We start from the raw sequence: 20961 nt of genomic DNA on the forward strand, positions 1-20961 counted from the left end.
AAAGAGCCAACTTTTCTAAACTGTGCTCAATACTACAAGACATCAATTGGGACCTAATTCTAGAAACATTGAACACCGAGAAAACTGGGTGGCTTAACCATAACGTAAAAAAAAGTGACCTTTAAAAAATATAAAGCGGAGGGGGCATCGTCAGCATTCCAACACTACAAGAAATGCAATAAGTGTAAGAACACAAATCAGGGTGGCTAAAAAAAGACTACAAGAGACACATAGCAGAGGAGAGTAAAAAAAAAAAAATCCTTTAGATATATTAACAGTAAAAAAGCTAAATCGGAGCACATTGCCCACATAAAAGACGAGGATGGGAGGATGGTTACAGATGACACAGAGAAGGCACCTGTATTAAATGCTTTTTTCTCCACAGGTTTTTAACAGGAAAAGGAGGGGTGTATTGACCGCGACAGCATTGTTAGTAACACATCATATGAAATACCCTTGTGGCTAACAGAGGCCTGAGTCAAACATAAAAAGTTTATTTTAAAAGGCCTAAGCTTCTGTCTATCCAGAAATTATTTCTGGTACGATTAACAGTTTTATTTGCAAACAAGAGGGGTAGCGATGGGAGCTTGTTTTGCTCCATGTGGCCAATCGTTTTATGGCCCACTGGGAGGAAGAGGCTGTCTTCCCTGAGCTTGTCTACTATAAGAGATTTATAGATGATCTCATTTTAATCTGGGAGGGAGCCAGAGCTAGCTTAGATGTGTTTATCCAGACACTAAATAACAATACCAAGTATATCTAGTTAACGTGGAATATAAGCCTTGAGCGTATGGTCTTTCTTGATCTTGAGATTCACAAGGATAGGGATCACTTTGGCTTGTGCAACTATTTCAAACCATCAGAACGGAATGCCTATATACCCCTGGACAGTTGCCATAATAGGATATCGTTATGCAACATCCCCAGGGGTCAATTAGGCTGAGATGTAATTGCACTCGTGAGGAGGATTTTTGATCCCAATCCCAGGTTCTCTCTACTAGATTTCAAAAAAAGGGGTATGAAAAGTCTGCCCTGGATGGTGAAATAGAGATAGTGCTGACTATGGAAAGACAGGTACTGAGATCCAATCTGAACAGGGATAATAGTACTGGTCTCTCAAATTTTAAAATGGTGTTGGACTATAATGTCCAGCACAAATTTTTTTAGAAAATAGTACAAAACAACTGGTCAATCCTCAAACAGGATAAGGTGTTAGGCCCTCTGCTGCCACAGCGACCTTTATTTATATATCAGAATGCTCCATAATTACGCGATCGTCTGGCTCCTGGAGTCATTGATCCACCGGTCCAGTCTGAAAAACGGTTATTTTAATTTCTCACTGGTTTTTATGCCTGCGGGCGGTGCACTGCCTGTAGGCATTTAAAGGTCAATGTCAAGAAGTGGAAGGAATTCCTGGCTTCTGTGACAAACAAGAAATATAATATACAACAACAAATTACTTGCGATACTATTGGTGTTGTTTATATGCTCAAATGTGATTGTGGTCTGCAATATATTGGCAGGACCTCTAGACCCCTCCATGTTCGCTTAGGGGAGCATGTGAACAACATGAAAAAAGGATTGAAGACCCACAATGTCTCCAGGCATTTTAGACTGGCCCATAACCAGGATCCTAGGAGTTAAAGATTTTGGGGCATAGAGAGAGTCACGAAACATTGGAGAGGAGGTAGCTTCGTACATCAACTAAGTCGCAGGGAATCTTATTGGATACATGAGACAAAAGTTCTAGTACCAGCAGGCCTGAAAGTTGATTTTGACATTGTTTTATATCTGATCACTAGTATTTATCTTATGTACTAGTGGTATTCGATATATTTTTATTTAGGATGTATGTAAATATATCATAAGGCATTTTGTGGTTTTTTTTTTGTTTCATAAATTTTAATATGTTTTGCACCATTAAGACCGCTATAACCCTTGGTGAATGTTTTTTTTTTTTTTTTTTTTTTTTTTAATTACGGACGTTACATATTGGTAGCAGTGATTATGTGCTGCTTTTCCTGTACACGTGGATATAAGAGTGTTTTATTTAGAATGACTGTTGCTATTTATAAAAGGCAAGACAATTTAAGCAATTTAGTGGAGATAATTAAAGAATCTTAGTTGAACTTAAAGTTATTAACAAAGCAAAGTGTACATTTTCAGCATCAACCTCCCGACATAACCGGCACACTGGGCAGATAGTAGACAAGGGTCCCTTTAGATGTTTGCAGAGGAAGGGATGGCTAATAGAGCGGGACCTGTGAAGTATATTGCCTAATTCCTCCCATTACCTGGCAGACAATTATCACCAATGCGTCTCACAGACTATTCGCTCAAGCTTGCTACAATTGCTAATATTTAACGTATCAGAGAGGCTTGTAATAGAGGTCACACACACCCTGGGAAAACCCTGACCTGCACTATACGATCCCATGCTGTGGTATGTGACCAATTCAAATTTAATTCTTTTTGAAACCCAGCTCAAGTTTTACAAAGCAAATAAAAAAAAAATATCTGGCCCAATAAAAACTCAAACATTAGGACTTTTTTTTGACAATGATTACCAGGACAAAGAGAGCGAGTCCCTCAAGTGGGGACAGAGACAGCAAAAACAACCACTCCTTCCAAAACTAAGAAAAAAAGTTTATACTAAGATATACTAAGTTATTTTTAGTAATGAGTAAATTAAATGTGGGTCTTGTATACTTCTGGTTTTGTTTTAGAACATATACACATTAATAGCTGTCCCAAAGAGCTAACCCTCTGCATTCCGAATGGCACAATGAACTGAAAATGGTACGCCAGGCTTCACCCATCTGTTGAAAACTCAATGTTGCCAACGCGCATGGCGGAAGTAAATATTTCTTATGACTGCCGTCTTTGTGAAAAATAAACAGATTGTGCCACGATGACCAGATGGCAGTAAACAAAACGCTTTGAATCGCTCACATTCCTTGGCACCTGCTGCAGTAACCAGCACCACGCGACTGATTGTGGATGATTGTCTGGAGCGAGGAGAGCCAGTTGGAAGGGTGGCAGACGTCGCTGGGTACCCAGAGTCATACAGCAGCTGAGACACAGCCATGCCTGCATGTGACAATAGTGTAGAACAGCCTTTCTCAATCATTTCGCCCCATAAAAACCATTAAAAGGGACCCCTTGCCAAGAATTAGATCTAAAGCTCACTGTATGTTACCAATGTTATCAAGATCTAGATCTAAAAATAAAAGAATATGACATACCTAGCGTGTGATAATAACAATACTATAGGCATTGTTAATATTCTAATAATAAAATGCTCTGAATAAAATAAAATTGTTAGAATCACAAATTAATTATCACTAATAATCATAAAACGTAAAAAAAGGACATAAAAATATAAATAAAACAGACCGGCTCCCTTTACAACAACGGTCATTGGAGAAGTGCCTTCTCACAATGGTGGTCAATGAGAAGAATGCCAATCTTAAAGAATTTGAGGTTTTTCACCTTAATGCAGTCTATGCATTAAGGTGAAAAACCTTCTGTAGTGCAGCAACCCCCCCAGAGCCCCCCTTTTTTTACTCATTTGACCCCGATCTTTCCAGCGACGAGAACGAGCCCAGCAGCTCCAGTCGCTGTCTCGGGTCCTCATTGGATAGATTGATAGCAGCAGCAGCCATCGGCTCCCACTGCTGTCAATCAAATCCAGTGACACGGGAGTCGGGGCCGAGTCCTGCTGTCTGTGTCAATGGATGCAGCAGCAGGACTTGGGAGCGCGCCCCCATGAGTGCCCCGTTGGAATGCAGGTCTCCGAGGGGGCACTCGATGCGGGGAGGAGCCGCGAGCGCCGCTGGGGGACCCCAGGAGAAGAGGATCAGGGCCACTCTGTATAAAATCCTTGCACAGAAGAGGTAAGTATACCATGTTTGTTATTTAAAAAAAAACAAAAAAACTAACCTTTACCTCCCCATTAATAAAAGGATAAGTTCACCTTTTATGAAAAAATAAAACACACATCTTTTTGCAGGTAAAAAAAAATGTGCATTTATATTTTTTTTACTCTACAGCCAAAGCATTGCACTGGCGATCAGCAGGTAAAATGTCAGGCTCCTGCACACTCTCAGTACTTGGTCTGCTTGTACCTCCCCGTACAGGCAGAAAGTTACTGAACTGCAGGAAGAATCATTGAACTACGAGCACCCACCAGCACCCTCGCAGTTCATTGAGAATTACAAGCCCCCGGGTGCAATGGCTGACGGTACTTGAAACAAAGAGATAAACCATAACCAAGCTCAACCGCCCGCTCAGTCCCTCGTGGCTGAAGACCGGTGCTCAAGGCAGAGTGTTCCCACACTGGAGTAGAAATTTCAATTAGAGATGAGCTGGCACCTGGAAAATCCGTCAAATGAATAATCTTTGTTGGCTACACATAAGTCACATCGCAAGTATGCTAACGCATTTTGGCTGTGCAGCCGAAACACGTTAGTGTACTTGTGATGTGACTTGTGCGTAGCCAATAAAGATCTTTCATTTGACCGATTTTCTAGATGCCAGCTCATCTCTACTATGGGACGGTACTTGTAGTTCATTCATAGAACTCAGTGAATGAACGATGCGGCGGCGTGGACAGAGCCCTGCATGGCCGAGCTGTTTTTAAATCGTGACAGCAGGCACGGAGAGAAGATCCCCTGTCCGCTGTCACAGGGAGGGGGAGAGGAGGCAGGAGATGCAACATGTTAAATTTTCCACCCTAGAAATGGGTGGATTATGAAACATCTTCCAAGGTGAACATATCCTTTAAACAGCTAAAAAGATCATAGGTGGCATGCCACTTATTCCGTAAAGTGATCTTGACCCTAAAACTGCGTAGGCACTAATGGATAAGAAGTCTGTCTGCCACTGCTCAAGGAACACCTTTGAACCTCCGGAGGAACTCTAGGGTTCTATGGAACTCTGGTTGAGAATGGCTGGTCTAGAGGGACTGACACATAAGCAACGCTGAACCATAAATGGGCAGTGGAAAATGGACACCATACAGGGGAATTCAAGGACAACTTGGAGATCAGAGGAAGTCTGCAGGTGCCCATATTCTGTTATACCACTGCAAGCCTTTGACAAGGTAAATGGGTGAGGGGACCCACTGGATACCTTTGCTGCCATTGTGCTATTGCTGGGTGTCCAGTGTGGCCCTATACCTTTAAGGAGGGATGGGCTCCCTCCAGGCATACCTGCCCTTAATCTATCCATTATTATATATGTGATCCAACTCAGGAGACTCTCAAAATTATAGAGTTAGGACTGCAGAACACTGGGGTGCCATGACATGCCCTCTGCAGCTCACTCCTGTATTTGCAAATGTGTGCAAAATAAAACCCTATTTTTAACGCAAACTATTGGACAGGTCAATTCGGTTTGTTGCAGGCTGGCTGATAAATGAGCTGGGAATTTATTTTTTTTTTAATTGTTTTTGACATGCGTCACCTTTCCATGTGCTACTTGCTGCAAAGGCCAGTTATAGGTTGAAGCGGTTGCCATTTGTTTGAAGCCTTTGACAGGGCCCAGTTTCCTTGGGGCCTCATTCACATGTGTGCCCCCACACGGGGGCCATGTTTATTACCCACACAGGATGCACAGGTGTTTCATGCATCCGTGTGCAGGCAGCCCCATTCATGTCAATTGGGACTCAGCGGATGCAAGGACACTGCCCCCAATTTTCTATTCGTGTGGGTCGCAGACAGTGTAAGTTTGGGTACATGCATCCGCACCCACATGGATATTAAATTGGGAGCAGTGGCTGTGTCCCAATTAACATGAATGGGACCTGCTGCACAGGGATGCACAGAACACTTGTGCATCCCATGTGGGCAAACACAGCCCCTTCACATATGCTTACTTATGCCCACGTGAATGAGTGAACACACAAGAATTTTAGACAGAGTTTAAAGTGCATCACAAGCCAAAACTTTTTTTTAAGGTCTGGATAGCATGGTGAGAGGTAAAAACCTTGGTCAAGTTTTTATTTCTGTTTGCATTCCCATTGATAAGAATATCTGTATGAGTCCTACTGGCTATTATCACTAAGACTAACTAAAGAGAAAATCCAACACGGTTACATAGTAGGTGAGGTTGAAAAAAGACACAAGTCCATCAAGTCCTACCTATGTGTGTGATTATATGTCAGTATTACATTGTATATCCCTGTATGTTGTGGTCGTTCAGGTGCTTATCTAATCGTTTGTTGAAACTATCGATGCCCCCCGCTGAGACCACCGCCTGTGGAAGGAAATTCCACATCCTTGCCGCTCTTACAGTAAAAAACCCTCTACGTAGTTTAAGGTTAAACCTCTTTTCTTCTAATCTTAATGAGTGGCCACGTGTCTTATTAAACGCCCTTCCGAGAAAAAGTTTTATCCCTATTGTGGGGTCACCAGTACGGTATTTGTATATTGAAATCATATCCCCTCTCAAGCGTCTCTTCTCCAGAGAGAATAAATTCAGTGCTCGCAACCTTTCCTCATAACTAATATCCTCCAGACCCTTTATTAGCTTTGTTGTCCTTCTTTGTACTCGCTCCATTTCCAGTACATCCTTCCTGAGGACTGGTGCCCAGAACTGGACAGCATACTCCAGGTGCGGCCGGACCAGAGTCTTGTAGAGCGGGAGAATTATAATTTTATCTCTGGAGTTGATCCCCTTTTAATGCCAATATTCTGTTGCTTTGTTAGCAGCAGCTTGGCATTGCATGCCATTGCTGAGCCTATCATCTACTAGGACTCCCAGGTCCTTTTCCATCCTAGATTCCCCCAGAGGTTCTCCCCCCAGTGTATAGATTGCATTCACATTTTTGCCACCCAAATGCATTATTTTACATTTTTCTACATTGAACCTCATTTGCCATGTAGTCGCCACCCCATTAATTTGTTCAGGTCTTTTTGCAAGGTTTCCACATCCTGTGGAGAAGTTTTGCCCTGCTTAGCCTAGCATCGTCCGCAAATACAGAGATTGAACTGTTTATCCCATCCTCCAGGTCGTTTATAAACAAATTAAATAGGATTGGTCCCAGGACAGAACCCTGGGGGACCCCACTACCCACCCCTGACCATTCTGAGTACTCCCCATTTATCAACACCCTCTGAACTCGCCCTTGTAGACAGTTTTCAATCCATGTACTCACCCTATGGTCCATGCCAACGCACCTTATTTTGTACAGTAAATGTTTATGGGGAACTGTGTCAAATGCTTTTCAATACTTTCAATCATGGAGGCTTGGTATTAGTGGGTACACTTCTAATTACTGTGTGTGACCCCATACGTGAGTTTTTCCTGCATTCCTTGTCCCCAGAGATATAACAGAAAATTAGTGGAAATTTAAAAATGAAAGGAAACTCTAACCCTAACCTTAGCCAGGCCATACATGGGTGGAATTTCTTAAGAATTTTCTTTCGAAAATCTTATCTAAGAACTTTCGTTCGTATTTCCCACCATTAGTGGGCGGCGCAACAGCCGATTTTCGTGCGGCAATCAAATTTGAGTAATCGGACATGTTGAAAATTTTTTGAAAAACGAACGATTTTCTAATCAATGATGGGAGAATCAAAAAGAAAAGAAGATTCCCAGTGGAGAAAATTATTTATTGTAGCAACATGAGGTGAAATTGAAGGCTTGGTTGGCCGAATTTCGAAATCAATGGTGGCACCATTGGATCACAAAACGCACGCGTTTTCTTATTTTCAAAATAAAATTCTTTCGAAATTCGACCATGTATGGCCAGCCTTAGCTGTCGTTTGAACAATTGTCCCCATTGGAAGTAATGTTGGCCATACACTATACGAAAAATCAGCCAAAATTCGGTCATTTAGACAGTTCGTTCGTTTTTCAGCCAGTTAATGGCGACAAAATCGATAATCATTGGGACATTTTTGAGCCGAAAAAATGAAGGGCAAGTTTGGAAATTTTCTGCCGAATGAACAATAAACTGAAAGGTTAATGTGTTTCCCGTCCGAACTGTCTGCACTAGGTATATGTAAAAAAAACAAACAAAAAATGCATTCATTTATGTCCACTAAACGATTTATCGGTCATTACATAATGGCACTATCGTTTGCGCTCACGGCCGAATGTTTGTTTTTCGAAAATGGGTTCGGCCGATTTTTCGTATAGTGTGTGGTCAGCATTACTCCCATCCACGCCTTTTCTGGTGCTAACTTACAATTTTGCATTCCCCCTTAAGTTCTTTCATGATGGCAACTGTTACCATGAGCAGTAGTGAGGGGTTCTAACCCTTTACTGCTATCAAAACTAGAAAACAACATTTTGGTTGGAGTTTAAGTTAAAATGTAAATAATTCCATGAATGCACATTTTGAAACAGTGGCTTCTACCAACATTTTCTTATTATATACGCACATGGAGGCAGCCATGTTGTTTTTTTTTTTACTGGTGGAAGCTCTGCTTGCACAGTCTGTCTGCTCAAACTGTACAATGTGCTAAGCAGCCAATAGATGATTCAACTTTCTTTGCTTCCACCACTGGTGGAAAGAAAATCGCTTGATTCCCCCCATCAACACAGTAAGTGTCCTTAGAATCCTTCCCACAGCGCTATTGTGTTCTGTAAGTAGGGGGCGCAGGGTGCCTTCCCAGCTAGCAGAACACGATAACTGCTAGCAGCTATAGCCGCCGGCAGTAAATGCATGCATAAAATCTGAGAAGCTGGTTGCACCTATGTTGATCAATGGATCGACTTGGGTACAATCAGCCTGCCCATACATGGATCGAATCCCGGGAAGTCCCTGCTGAACCAGCCACATTTTAATTGATACATGGCCGGCTTTAACCTCTTCTCTTAGCGGTCCTTCAGCTCATTGCACTTTATTAATACTGACTAGGAGGCCCCGAGGCTCACTTGCAGCACGACTCACCAAGTGGTGAAGGAAGGTTTCCCAACCCCCCCCCCCCACCCCCTTCTCCAGAGTTGATTTAACATAGCATTGGTTTGGTTTTATGTTAATAAAAAGGTCATTTGTTTAGGATTCAGGAAAGTGAGATGATCTTACCAAGTGCGAAGATCCGTTATTGATCAAGGTTGGAAGGCTGGCCCATCGCTCGTTCTCCAGTTCTTCCATCACCTGGTTCATGGCACTCTTTAACCACGTGTCCACAGACACCCCAATCTGTCGCAAGAGATCCAGGCGAGCTTCTGCCTTCAGCTTTGTGATCTGTTGGAAGACCAGAAGAAGAAAATGTTTAGATTTGTCTTGTAGTGTAACAAATGTATTTGAATATATATCACTTGGTCACAGACAACACATATATTTAAAACCCAAATTACAGAAATTATACCTGCAGGCTTTTTTTAGGACAAATATCTTTAACCATTCAGAATTAATTTTAAAACCAAACTTGGGCTGTGCTTTACACCCCCCCATCCTCCATGACAGCAGTATACACTTACCTTTCCTTTGCTCCATCACCACTCTGTTTAGTACTTCCGGGTATAGACTGTGACTCGGCCACATGACAGCGATGTCGCATGGAAAGTCCATTACTTTGTGTAAGCTACAACTCTTCTACACAGAGCTTTCCTCACACTCTCGGTGATAACCCAGAGATAGAGCTGGTGCTTGGCTCTGGGGAGACCGGCAGAGTGCTATGCAACCTAGGGGTGTCTATGCTGCTCCTGGTGGTTGGCATTGGGGCAGTGGTGGGAGTGAAAGGAAGTTAAATATAAGCAAATATAAACTACACACATAAATGCAATTCTGTATTCATTATTTAGTATTATTTTAAATTTTTTTTACAAGCAGTGTAAGTACCACAATTTTTCTTGGTATCTGTCTCTTGCAGTCCCTGTATAGGAGAACTGGAAGACAGGGAAGCAGCACAAAGAGCCAATCAGTTCACATGCTGATATGCTGCTTCTCCTTTAGGCTCCATGCACACAGGACGTTCAAAAAAGTTTTTCTGGATGTCAGATTGCTGGCAGGAAAACACTGCTTTAAAAATGCGCTTTTAACAGCATTCTTTAACCACTTGCCTACCAGGCACTAACACCCCCTTCCTGCCCAGGCCATTTTTCAGCTTTCAGCGCTGTCGCACTTTGAATGACAATTGCACAGTCATGCAACACTGTGCCCAACAAATTTTTTTATCATTTTCTTCACACAAATAGATCTTTCTTTTGGTGATATTTAATCACTGCTGTTTTTTTTTTTTTTTTTTACAAAAAAAAAAAAAAAAAAAGACCAAAAATTTTGAAAAAAAAAAAGTTTACTTTTTTATGTCAGTAAATTTTGTAACAAAGTAATTTTTCGCCTTCACTGATGTGTGCTGATGAGGCGGCACCGATGGGCTGAACTGGTGGGCATTGATAAGGTGGCACTTATGGGCACTGATGAGGTGGCACTAATATGCCGCACTTATGGGCACCGATAGGTGCCACTGATGGGCACTAATAGGCGGCAGTGGCGGGTACTGATGGGTGGTACTGGTGGGCATGAATAGGCGGCACAGATAGGCGGTACATATGGGCACTGAGAGGCATTGATGGGTGGCACTGGTGGGCATTGATGGTCAGCAGTGATGAGCATTGATGAGCAGCACTGATAGGCGGCACTAATTGCCAGCACTGACTGGCATGGCTAATGGGCACTGATTGGTGGCACTTGTGGGCACTGATTGCTGCCACTGGTGGGCACTGTATGGTGACACTGTATTTCTTTATTGTAATCAGGGCACTGATGATCAGTGCCCTGATTACATTCCTACATGTCCCCCTGTGAGGAGATGCCGCTGATCGGCTCTCCTCTCCTCACACTCTGTCAGTGTGAGGTGAGGAGAGCCGATTACCGGCACTTCCTTGTTTACATGTGACCAGCTGTGATTGGACACAGCCGATCACATGGTTAAAGAGCCGTGGGCACGGCTCATTACACAGAAAAGGCTGCGCCGTGTCGCCCCCGCGAGAGTGGCCGTTCTGGGATGCCGTCATATGGTGGCATCCCAGAACAAGAGCTGCACCGCCCCGCCGTCATTTGACCGTGGGCGGGCAGCAAGCAGTTAATTGCGTTTATGCGCATTTTTCAACGTCAGAGTTTTTGGGCAGTTTTGTAATATTACACTAGCTTACATTCAGCTCTGCAATGTAAAAAAAAACACTGAACGTTGATAAAAGCATGTTTATTCAGCATTTCGTGTGGTCAGAAGAACTGCTCTTGAACTCGATTTTAAGGCGTTCAGACAACAGCCCATACACTTCCCATGCTGATAAACTTCAAAAAACGTCCATATGTCCATGGACACATAGGCTAACATAGACGGGAGTTTAAAGAGGAACTGCAATCTGCTCACATAATTTGTAATAAAAATATCTTTGCCATTCTGAAGCTTCCCTTCAACCACATTGCATATTATTTTATATATACTGTGATTCTGTACTTGCCAAATATGCTGAAGAAATCTCCCTCCACTGAGTCTGGCTGCAACCATTTTAACTGTGGCCAGCTGAAGCTGCTGCCTGTTCACTTCCTGGATTTACACAGACACATAGAGGCACACCGCCAGCTCTGCAGCTCTCATTACCCCTCTTATGACTCATACCCCCCTCCCTTCCTGACAAACTCTCACGAGAGTGCGAGAGAGAGCTGTGCATGATGTCATAAGCCTAGGCTTTTTACCAGACAAGAAACAGGAAGTGAGCTGCAAAGGTATTTACTGGCAGAAAAAAAAATGTTTTACTATCCAAAGCTAAAACAAGGGCAGAAGATTTAATAGATAGAAAGTTGAAAGTTCCGTTTTAAGGGCTGTTATAAAAAATAAAACGCACAAAATTAGCTGCAGTGTGCATGAGGTCTTACTGTCCAGTGACAAACTTTGGAGGGGGAAAGGGAGTCCATGACAGCCGGGCTAGGAGAAAATGGGTTGAATGATGCTGGCTGTCAGGTGTACGACAGGGAGAGCTCTGGATAAAGCGGAACTAATAAAGTGGAACTAAAATCCCGCTGTAAAAAACTGCGAGCAGGCAATTGGAGGAGAGACATGCACCATCTCCTCCTCCTCTTCTTCTTCTTCAAAAAAAGCCCCTACCTGTCTACTCACCACCTCCTCCGGCACTGTAAACTGAGCTGTGCATGCGCATGCTGGGCTGGTCTCCAAGTGCCGGGATGATGGTCTCCTTCACTTGCACAGGAGTGAAATCATCCTCTGCTGCCCAATGAAGAGGCCTGAAGACAGGCACTCATTAGAAGATGCTGGCGCAGGAGACTTTAGTTCTGCTATCCGTTTTTTGACTGCAGTTTTACCTCGAAGTGAACCTGTGCTTTGCCTTGCATGGACAAATCAAAAGGGGCCTGGAATCTGGGCAGAGTTGTCGTTTTTAATCAGTTTGCAAATGCATATTTTTTGCTTCTCCAGTATTTTACAGGAAATAAAAACGACAGATGTAGCCGGACCCTGTCACTGATTGCCCTCAAGCAACAGTGCCAACTCCGGCACAATCAGGAAGTTAAAGAATGAAAAGATGACATTGAAAATAAAAACGTTGTCTACAGTCTGTGCTGAACTCCGCTGATGGTGCAATTTCAGCCAGCGCTGTTCATGCAGAAAAATCCATCGCAGGCACTTTAGCTTTGTAGACAAACATGCTAATAATGTCTGCTCACATGGGCACCAGAGATGAGATATTCTATAAAGATTTATGCCGTTCAGGGAGCCCTGGGCAAACATGCCGAACGCAAAAACGTGACAAATTGGAGGAGGAAAAATTAGTACAATGCTGCAATAGAGTTACCAAAGTCTCCATGCACCCAATTCATAAGTACTATAAGAGCGTTACAAGATTAATGTACCCATCATGTATAACAAAGTATTATACTAACAATATATTACAGAGGAGCTCCAGGCTCCTTCAGAAAAAAATAAAAGTTAGCAGCTACAAATACTGCAGCTGCTGACTTTTAATATCAGGGCACTTACCTGTCCAGGGATCCAGCAATGTCCTCACCCGAAACGATCTTTTTAATTGGCTATCAGGTGCTGCCGCCACCATCTTGACTAAGGGAAACAGGTACCTGCTCCCCCCCCCACCCCCAAAAAGGTGCCAAATGTGGCAGCAGATGGGGGGGGGGGGGTTAGGCAGACAAGTGGAGCTTCCCTTTTTGGGTGGAGCTCTGCTTTAACAGTTATGTATTAAGTCTACTGCAACTTTCAACATTAATATGTTACTAAACCCACAACAGTAAAATCAGTCTGAATTTGCAGTAAAGCATGCTTGTTGTACTCACTGTGGAACCCTAAGGGGTTAATCTGCATTGTGTAAAAAGGATGTTTGATCCTCCCCTCCTTCCACTGTCCTCAATCCATCTCCTAACAGTACAGATTCCTAGGAGGCACTCTGCACATGCTCATTTTGTTGTGTATTGCTAGCGTTTTTTTTTTTTCTTCTTGAGAGAGTGCATGTGATCAGCACAGGGCCAATCAGCACTGTCCAGACAGAGGGCCAGGGGTCCTCTGTAGCAGATCCTTTAAGACCTGTAAGTTGCGAGGTGGAGCCTCCGTGGATTGGACTTGTTTTTCCAGCATATTCCTCAGATGCTCAACTGGATTGAGATCTGGAGAATTTGGAGACCAAGTCAACACTTCAAACTCGATGTTGTGTTTCTCAAACTATTCCTGCAGTGAAGCAGGGCGCATTACCCCGCTGAAGGAGGCCACTGCCACCAAGGAATATAGTTTCCAAGAAGGGGTGTACTTGGTGAGCAACAATGTTTAGGTAGGTGATACCCATCAAGTAACATCCACATGTATAGCAGGAGCCAAGATTTCCCAGCAGAACATTGCCCAAAGCATCACACTGCCTCCCCTGGCTTACCTACTTTAAGCATACAAAGACCCCTCCGTTTTTTATATGGCCATAGATACACGTGCAAACTGCTAGAAAATATGAAACCAACAAGGAAGAAACCTAACCCCTCTACCCCTGCCCAACTACCATCTGATCTGAACTCCATAGGAAAGCATCTAATTGCTGGATAATTCAGAAGGGTTAAAAGGTGAGAAGGTTTCCCTGGGAAAAACCTCCCTGTTCAACCAAGAATGAAGATTAACTTACAGGTGTCAGGAGGACACTGCCCGCTCATCTATGTTAATCAACACATGGCACTAACAGGTCAGTCTAACCAGATGCTGCAAAGGAGAAGCTCAACTCTAGCCAAAACTTGTTTTAAAAAGGCAAATTCCATCTTTTGTAAAAAAAAAAAAATTAAATAAATAAAAAAATTTGATGCATTCATATTGCTAAAAGAAAAATGTGCATTTATTCATTTTTTGCACAGGAGCCTGCAAGACACTGCAACTGTGACCGGTGAGTCTTGGCGGATAGGCTCCAGCTCCTGCTGACCATTCCTCCAGCCCCAGGTCTGTACAAGGTACACTGATTATGAGGCTAGACTAAACATTGAGATACAAGTGCAATGCCGTCACCACATTTGGGCTCTATTGAGTCCTTCTATTTCTGAGGGCGGGAGTGAGGGAGCACAGACTCTTCTCTGTCAGGGAGTGAGACCATCTTGATAGGATTGACATTAAGGATGAGCTCCAGCGTGTTCGCACAGCCCACGTGCAGAGCCCGCCAGGAAGTTGGCACTGCGCTAATCACAGGCAGTGAGACATTTCCCGATCTCTGCAGCCGCGCATCGGGTCAATGTCTCACTGCCTGTGATTAGCGCAGCGCAGTGCTGACTTCTGGGCGGGCTCTGCACGTGGGCTGTACGAACACGCCGGAGCTCATCCTTAATTGACACCTATGGATTTGGAGTGTACAGCCAGTGGGAGCGGTGCCGCAGTGACTGTACACGATTCTCACGCCCCAGAAGATGTCCAATAGGACGAAACACGTCGGGTGACGCTCGTGGAGTCATTGCGATCTTTTTGAATTGTTGATGGAATACATAGCACGATTTTAAGTGGATTCTTGCAAGTGTACATTCGTTTTTTACAATAACTGTTTTACGATGCAGTTTTATACCATCTGTGGCTGTTTGTTTTCTATACATATGTTTGTGAACTGCTTTCCCATTTGACGTGGTCTGCCGTATATTGGGAGCCTGCTTTTTGAAGGTAAGACCTTTACTTTCAACTCGGGGACGGGGTGATTTCCATACAATCTGATTGACAGTGCGGGATATTGTTAAGGTGATTCCTCATAACTGCACGATTAACTCAGTACACACCAGTATATGAGTCCACACCTTCCGCTAAGCGTGTCAATCTTACTATATGGTGGCAGACCACACAGCAAGGGAAAAGTTTTAACTATATTGCATCCTTTCACGGGTGATCTTTCTTCAACTTATGGGACTCATTTCCTATGGTGGACTATTATACGTCGAATGCTGATATATTCATGAACTTTTAGTGATAGACTTTTAAGCAAAAATTTTTCCTGCATCATATCTCATCTGTATTTATTTTTGATATTATTTTATAGATACAATTTTTTTAATTATTGCAGGATCCGTTTGGTTCCTTTGCCACTTTGGGTGGTTACACTATTTGGTGGACCTAGGTCCTATATTTTCATTTTCTTACATATTTATTTGAGCGCTGCTCTAATGTTTATATATAATTTGTTTGCACTATATATCTAGTGAAGCGCCAGCCGCCACATATAGTCTCTGAGCGCAGTTTTTATATTTCCATTTGGTTATTTGTGGTGACAGATGGGACTTGTAGTTTTCTATTCACAGATCCTATCAATGAGGGCTGTGGACCAGCACCAAGTTTCATATTACAGCCTAAATATGGGTGTAACATGAAAAAACATCAGAAAAGTGGACTTTACATTTTTAATACATAGATACATAGGTGAGGTTGAAAAAAGAAAGAAAGTCCATCAAGTCCAACCTATGAATGTGATTATATGTCAGTATTACATTGTATATCCCTGTATGTTGTGGTTGTTCAGGTGCTTATTTAATAGTTTTTCAAAACTATCAATGCCCCCCCCCGAGACCACCGCCTGTGGAAGGGAATTTCACATCCTTGCCGCTTTTACAGTAAAGAACCCTCTATGCAGTTTAACCACTTGCTGACCCGCCACCGCAGTTTTACTGCGGCAGAATGGCATGGCTGGGCGAAACGACATTATGCAACGTCGCTTCGCGCTTCGCCCTGTGGCCACTAGGGACGCGCGCCGGCTGCTCGCCCCTGGAGCTGTTGCAAGTGCCCGGGAGTCGCGATCACTGGTGACACACGGAGAACCGGGATCTGTGTGAGTAAACACAGTTTCTGGTTCTCTGAGGGGAGAAGAGACAGATTGTGTGTTCATACTAAGTATGAACAGCGATCTGTCATATCCCCTAGACAGTCCCCTCCCCCCTTCAGTTAGAACACACACTAGGGAACACAGTTAACCCCTTGATCGCCCCTTAGTGTTAACCCCTTCCCTGCCAGTGACATTTTTACAGTAATCAGTGCATTTTTATAGCACCGATCGCTGTATCAATTCCAATGGTCCCAAAAATGCGTCAAAAGTGTCTGACGTTTCCGCCATAATGTTGCAGTCCCGATAAAGATCGCCGCCAATACTAGTAAAAAAAAAAAAAAAATTAACAATAAAAATGCCATAAAACTATCCCGTATTTTATAGACGCTATAACTTTTGCGCAAACCAATCTATATATGCTTATTGCGATTTTTTTACCAAAAATATGTAGAAGAATACATATCGGCCTAAACTGAGGAAAAAAATTGTTTTTTTTATATATTTTTGGGGGATATTTATTATAGCACAAAGTAAAAAATATTGCTTTTTTTTTTTTCAAAATTGTCGCACTTTGTTTATAGCGCAAAAAATAAAAACCACAGAGGTGATCAAATACCACCAAAAGAAAGCTCTATTTGTGGGAAAAAAAGGACTTCAATTTTGTTTGGGTGCAACGTCGCACGGCCGCGCAATTGTCAGTTAAAGCGACGCAGTGCCGAATCGCAAAAAGTGCTCTGGTCCGGAAGGGGGTAAAATCTTCCCGGGGCTGAAGCGGTTAAGGTTAAATAGACTGATGAAAAGTTCAAATTTTTGTCAGGTTTCAAATTCTCTTTTACCAGTCATTAGCAAAGGAAAGGACGGCCAAATCTTCATAATGGGGACAGCAATGAAATCCTAAAGTTCTAAACCGTCTTTACATGACTACTTTTCCCAATCGGAGGCAGCGCTGTCTGAAGCAATGAGTTTCCAGGCTCCCATAGACCAGAGGCAATGGAAAAAAACCACATGGAGTGCGTGATTACAATGAACTACGCTATCTAATATTCCACATGACTACTCCGTGAGGACTAAGCAAGCTGGATAACTATCCCCCTAGGGGTACACTTATGTTAAAATATTAATTAAAAACCGCTGTATTGTGCCCACAGGATTCATCCTACAGAGAGATGGACTTACACCGCTCACAGCTGGGATTTCTCCTTTAAGTGTTTTTAGCAGTCAAAGGTTAAGAGTATCTGACACGCACACAGAGGCTAGGGGTATAAGCTGAAAAAAAAAAAAGTCCATGCACAATGGTCGGCTGAGAAAATGCCAGAATCTCTGGCAGAAAAAGAAGCATTAAAAATGCTCATAATGATGGCTTGTATTGCACAAGAGTTAAGCCACGTTTATTTATGTCATGTGTTTTTTTTCTGCGCAAAATCGCACACTTGTGCATCCCTGTGCAGGTAAAACATGGTGCTACGCGAGGCATGGATGTAATTGCCCCATGTTAACAAAGCCTGAAAAAGGTAGAAATGTAAGTTATGCTATGTGAATGGGGGCATGTAGGTGTTGTCATGTTAGTCACTTTTCTACTTATTCTCACTTTTCTCACACGCTCAAATCTGCAGTTTTTACTGAAAAATTTAACCCCCAATCAATTTTATATATATTTAGAAAGCAGGGTACCTATGGCTGCAGTTACAATTTTGTATGTTAAATGATATTTGCCCAACTGTTTATCAAAACGCATATTTTAGGTAAATGCACCAAGACTACTTTCACACTGGGGCGGTGAGGGCATCGGCAGTAAAGCGCTGCAATTTACTGTCGTTTTAGCTGCGCTTTTTGGCCGCTAGCGGGGTGCTTTTAACCCCGGCTAGCGGGCGAAGAAGGGCTTAATAGCGCTCGTGTAGCACCGCTGCCGAATCGCTTTGCAGGCGCTTCTGCAGTGCTGCCCATGCATTTCAATGGGGAGGGGCGGTGGAGGAGTGGTGTATACACCGCTTCTCCACCGCCCTAAAGATGCAGGACTTTTTTTTAACGTCCCGCAAGCGCACCGCTCCAATATGAAAGCACTCGGGCTTTCGCACTAGAGTGACAGGAGAGGCGCTTTACAGGCGCTATTTTTAACGCTAAAACGCCTGTAAAGCGCCTCAGTGTGAAAGTGGCCTTAAATGAATTTGAATACAAACACCCACAACACTCTATTTTAGAGTAAAATATGAAAGATGAAGCTACTTCGAATAAACAGATACCAAACATGTCAAGCCTAAAGTTTGTGCATGCTGTGAAATGATGACAGCTACAGTACAGAAAATTGTCCATAATGGCCAACCATATTCTCATCAAGAACACCCTGCTATGATTCAAAATTCATAGTTGACTCTGTGCCTGACAGATGCTCTGGTCCCGAAGCAGCCCCAGCCCATAACTTTTCCACCACCATTTGGTATGAGGTTCTTCTCCTGAAAGACTGTCTTCGATTTGCAACAAACATGTCGACCGTTACTGTGGCCAGTACTGTAAATTTAATGTTTGCCTGTTCAAATACAACATTTTACCAAAAGTATCGGGACATCTGCCTTACACACACATGAACTTTAATGGCATCCCAGTCTTAGTCCGTAGGGTTGAATATTGAGTTGGCCCACCCTTTGCAGCTATAACAGCTTCAACTCTTCTGGGAAGGCTGTCCACAAGGTTTAGGAGTGTGTCTATGGGAATGTTTGACCATTCTTCCAGAAGTGCATTTGTGAGGTCAGACGTTAATGTTGGACGAGAAGGCCTGGCTTGCAGGCTGTACTCGAATTCATCCCAAAGGTGTTCTATCGGGTTGAAGTGCAGGCCAGTCATGTTCCTACACCCCAAACTCGCTCATCCATGTCTTTATGGACCTTGTTTTGTGCACTGGTCCAATCCATTTGGTGGAGGGGGGATTATGGTGTGGGGTTGTTTTTCAGGGGTTGGGCTTGGTCCCTTAGTTCCAGTGAAGGGAACTCTTAAGATGCCAGCATACCAAGACATTTTGGACAATTTCATGCTCCAAACTTTGTGGGAACAGTTTGGGGATGGCCCCTTCCTGTTCCAACATGACTGCACACCAGTCCACAAAGTAAGGTCCATAAAGACATGGATGAGTGAGTTTGGAGTGGAGGAACTTGACTGACCTGTACAGAGTCCTGACCTCAACCTGACAGAACACCTTTAAGATGAATTAGAGTTGAGACTGTGAGTCAGGCCTTTTCAGCCACCTCAGTGCCTGACATCACAAACGCTCTTCTGGAAGAATGGTTAAACATTCCCATAGACACACTCCTAAACCTTGTGGACAGCCTTCCCAGAAGAGTTGAAGCTGCAAAGGGTGGGCCAACTCAATACTGAACCCTATGGACTAAGGCTGGGATGCCATTAAAGTTCATGTGCGTTTAAAGGCAGGCGTCCCAATGCTTTTGGTAATATAGTGTATGTTTGTATGTTAAAGTCAACAATTTCCAAGGGGTGCACATATTTTTTCGCATGACCGTCATCTTTAAATTTTCCCCATAAATGGCAAAAACATGCAGGGGGTGAACAAAGTAACAAATAAATTCCTTTTATTTATTTATTTCCTCAGTAAGAGGTAAATTGTGTGCCTGCACGTGAACAATATTATTCCTCGAATCATGCAAAACAGGTCCTCTTGAAGAAAAACGCAGATACCGCGGCCAACCTGCGCACAAAAAGGCCACTGAAATAACTGCAGCTCTCTTCAAAATGAATGTGTTTTCTGCAGAAGGTTATAATTACTTCTATTTGTAACAATACTAATTAAATCTTAATTAAAAGTGCAGCAGAAGGAGACACATGTATACAAGAAGGCGGATGGCAGGGACTATGTGCGTCTGAACACCACAAACGTAACAAAAGCTGCAAGTAGGATAATCAGAAACTGACTTCGGCCATAAATTAGAAGGTGACGTCTTATTATCACATTGCTGAAATGCTATACAGCCAGGCTCTCCTAATAAAACCTTTATGGCTCTCTGGGTTGGGGGGGGGGGGGGGGGGTCACACACAATACAGCAATCATTACCCAGATAAAATTGCAGACAGTAGATCTCACTATAATATGAAGCAAATGGTTGAAATACTGCAAAAACTTAAAAAAAACAGATATTGATTTTCATTAGACCTGCTTGCTCCAAAGTAAATTGCTACACGTTTAACTTATTTATGTCTGGAAAAATAACAATTAGAAAAAGCTTTGATTCTTTGTTCTCCTGAAAGAAAGCTTCAAAAGCAGTTTAATGCTCCCTACCTTCTTGACAGTAAGGCCCATTCACACTATGATATTTGGGGAAACGCATGTAAAATGCAATAATTCATTCTCAATGACACTCCAACAGACGTGTGTTGCAGCAACAAGCAAATTGCTACACGTTTAACTTATTTATGGCTAGAAAAATATCAGTTAGAAAAAGCTTTGATTCTTTGTTCTCCTGAGAGAAAGCTTCAAAAACAGTTTAATGCTCCCGACCTTCTTGACAGTAAGGCCCATTCAAACTATGGTATTGGGGCAACGCATGTAAAATGCAATAATTCATTCTAGATGACACTCCAACAGACGTGTGTTGCAGCACAACATGCACCGACATAATGACATGCGTTGTTGGGTGCTGCTGATTAGGTGGCAGTGCAGCGCAACCCACTGTAAATGTGTACACTGTGCTACAGCACTGCTTGAACTAAGGCCCG

General features: G+C 43.0%; 1 protein-coding gene across 4 annotated transcripts in view; it reads right to left on the bottom strand.

The window, feature by feature from the left end:
• FCHSD2 (FCH and double SH3 domains 2) overlaps positions 1–20961 on the bottom strand; it is a 375255-nt gene that overhangs the window by 29815 nt on the left and 324479 nt on the right. For all 4 annotated transcript variants that reach the window (XM_073612907.1, XM_073612906.1, XM_073612905.1 and 1 more), the window contains one exon: positions 9038–9199. In XM_073612907.1, coding sequence (XP_073469008.1) covers positions 9038–9199 — 162 coding nt within the window. The remainder of the gene's footprint in view (positions 1–9037; positions 9200–20961) is intronic.

Source organism: Aquarana catesbeiana, linkage group LG02 (genome assembly GCF_042186555.1).
Source record: "Aquarana catesbeiana isolate 2022-GZ linkage group LG02, ASM4218655v1, whole genome shotgun sequence".
Classification (NCBI taxonomy): Eukaryota; Metazoa; Chordata; class Amphibia; order Anura; family Ranidae; genus Aquarana; species Aquarana catesbeiana.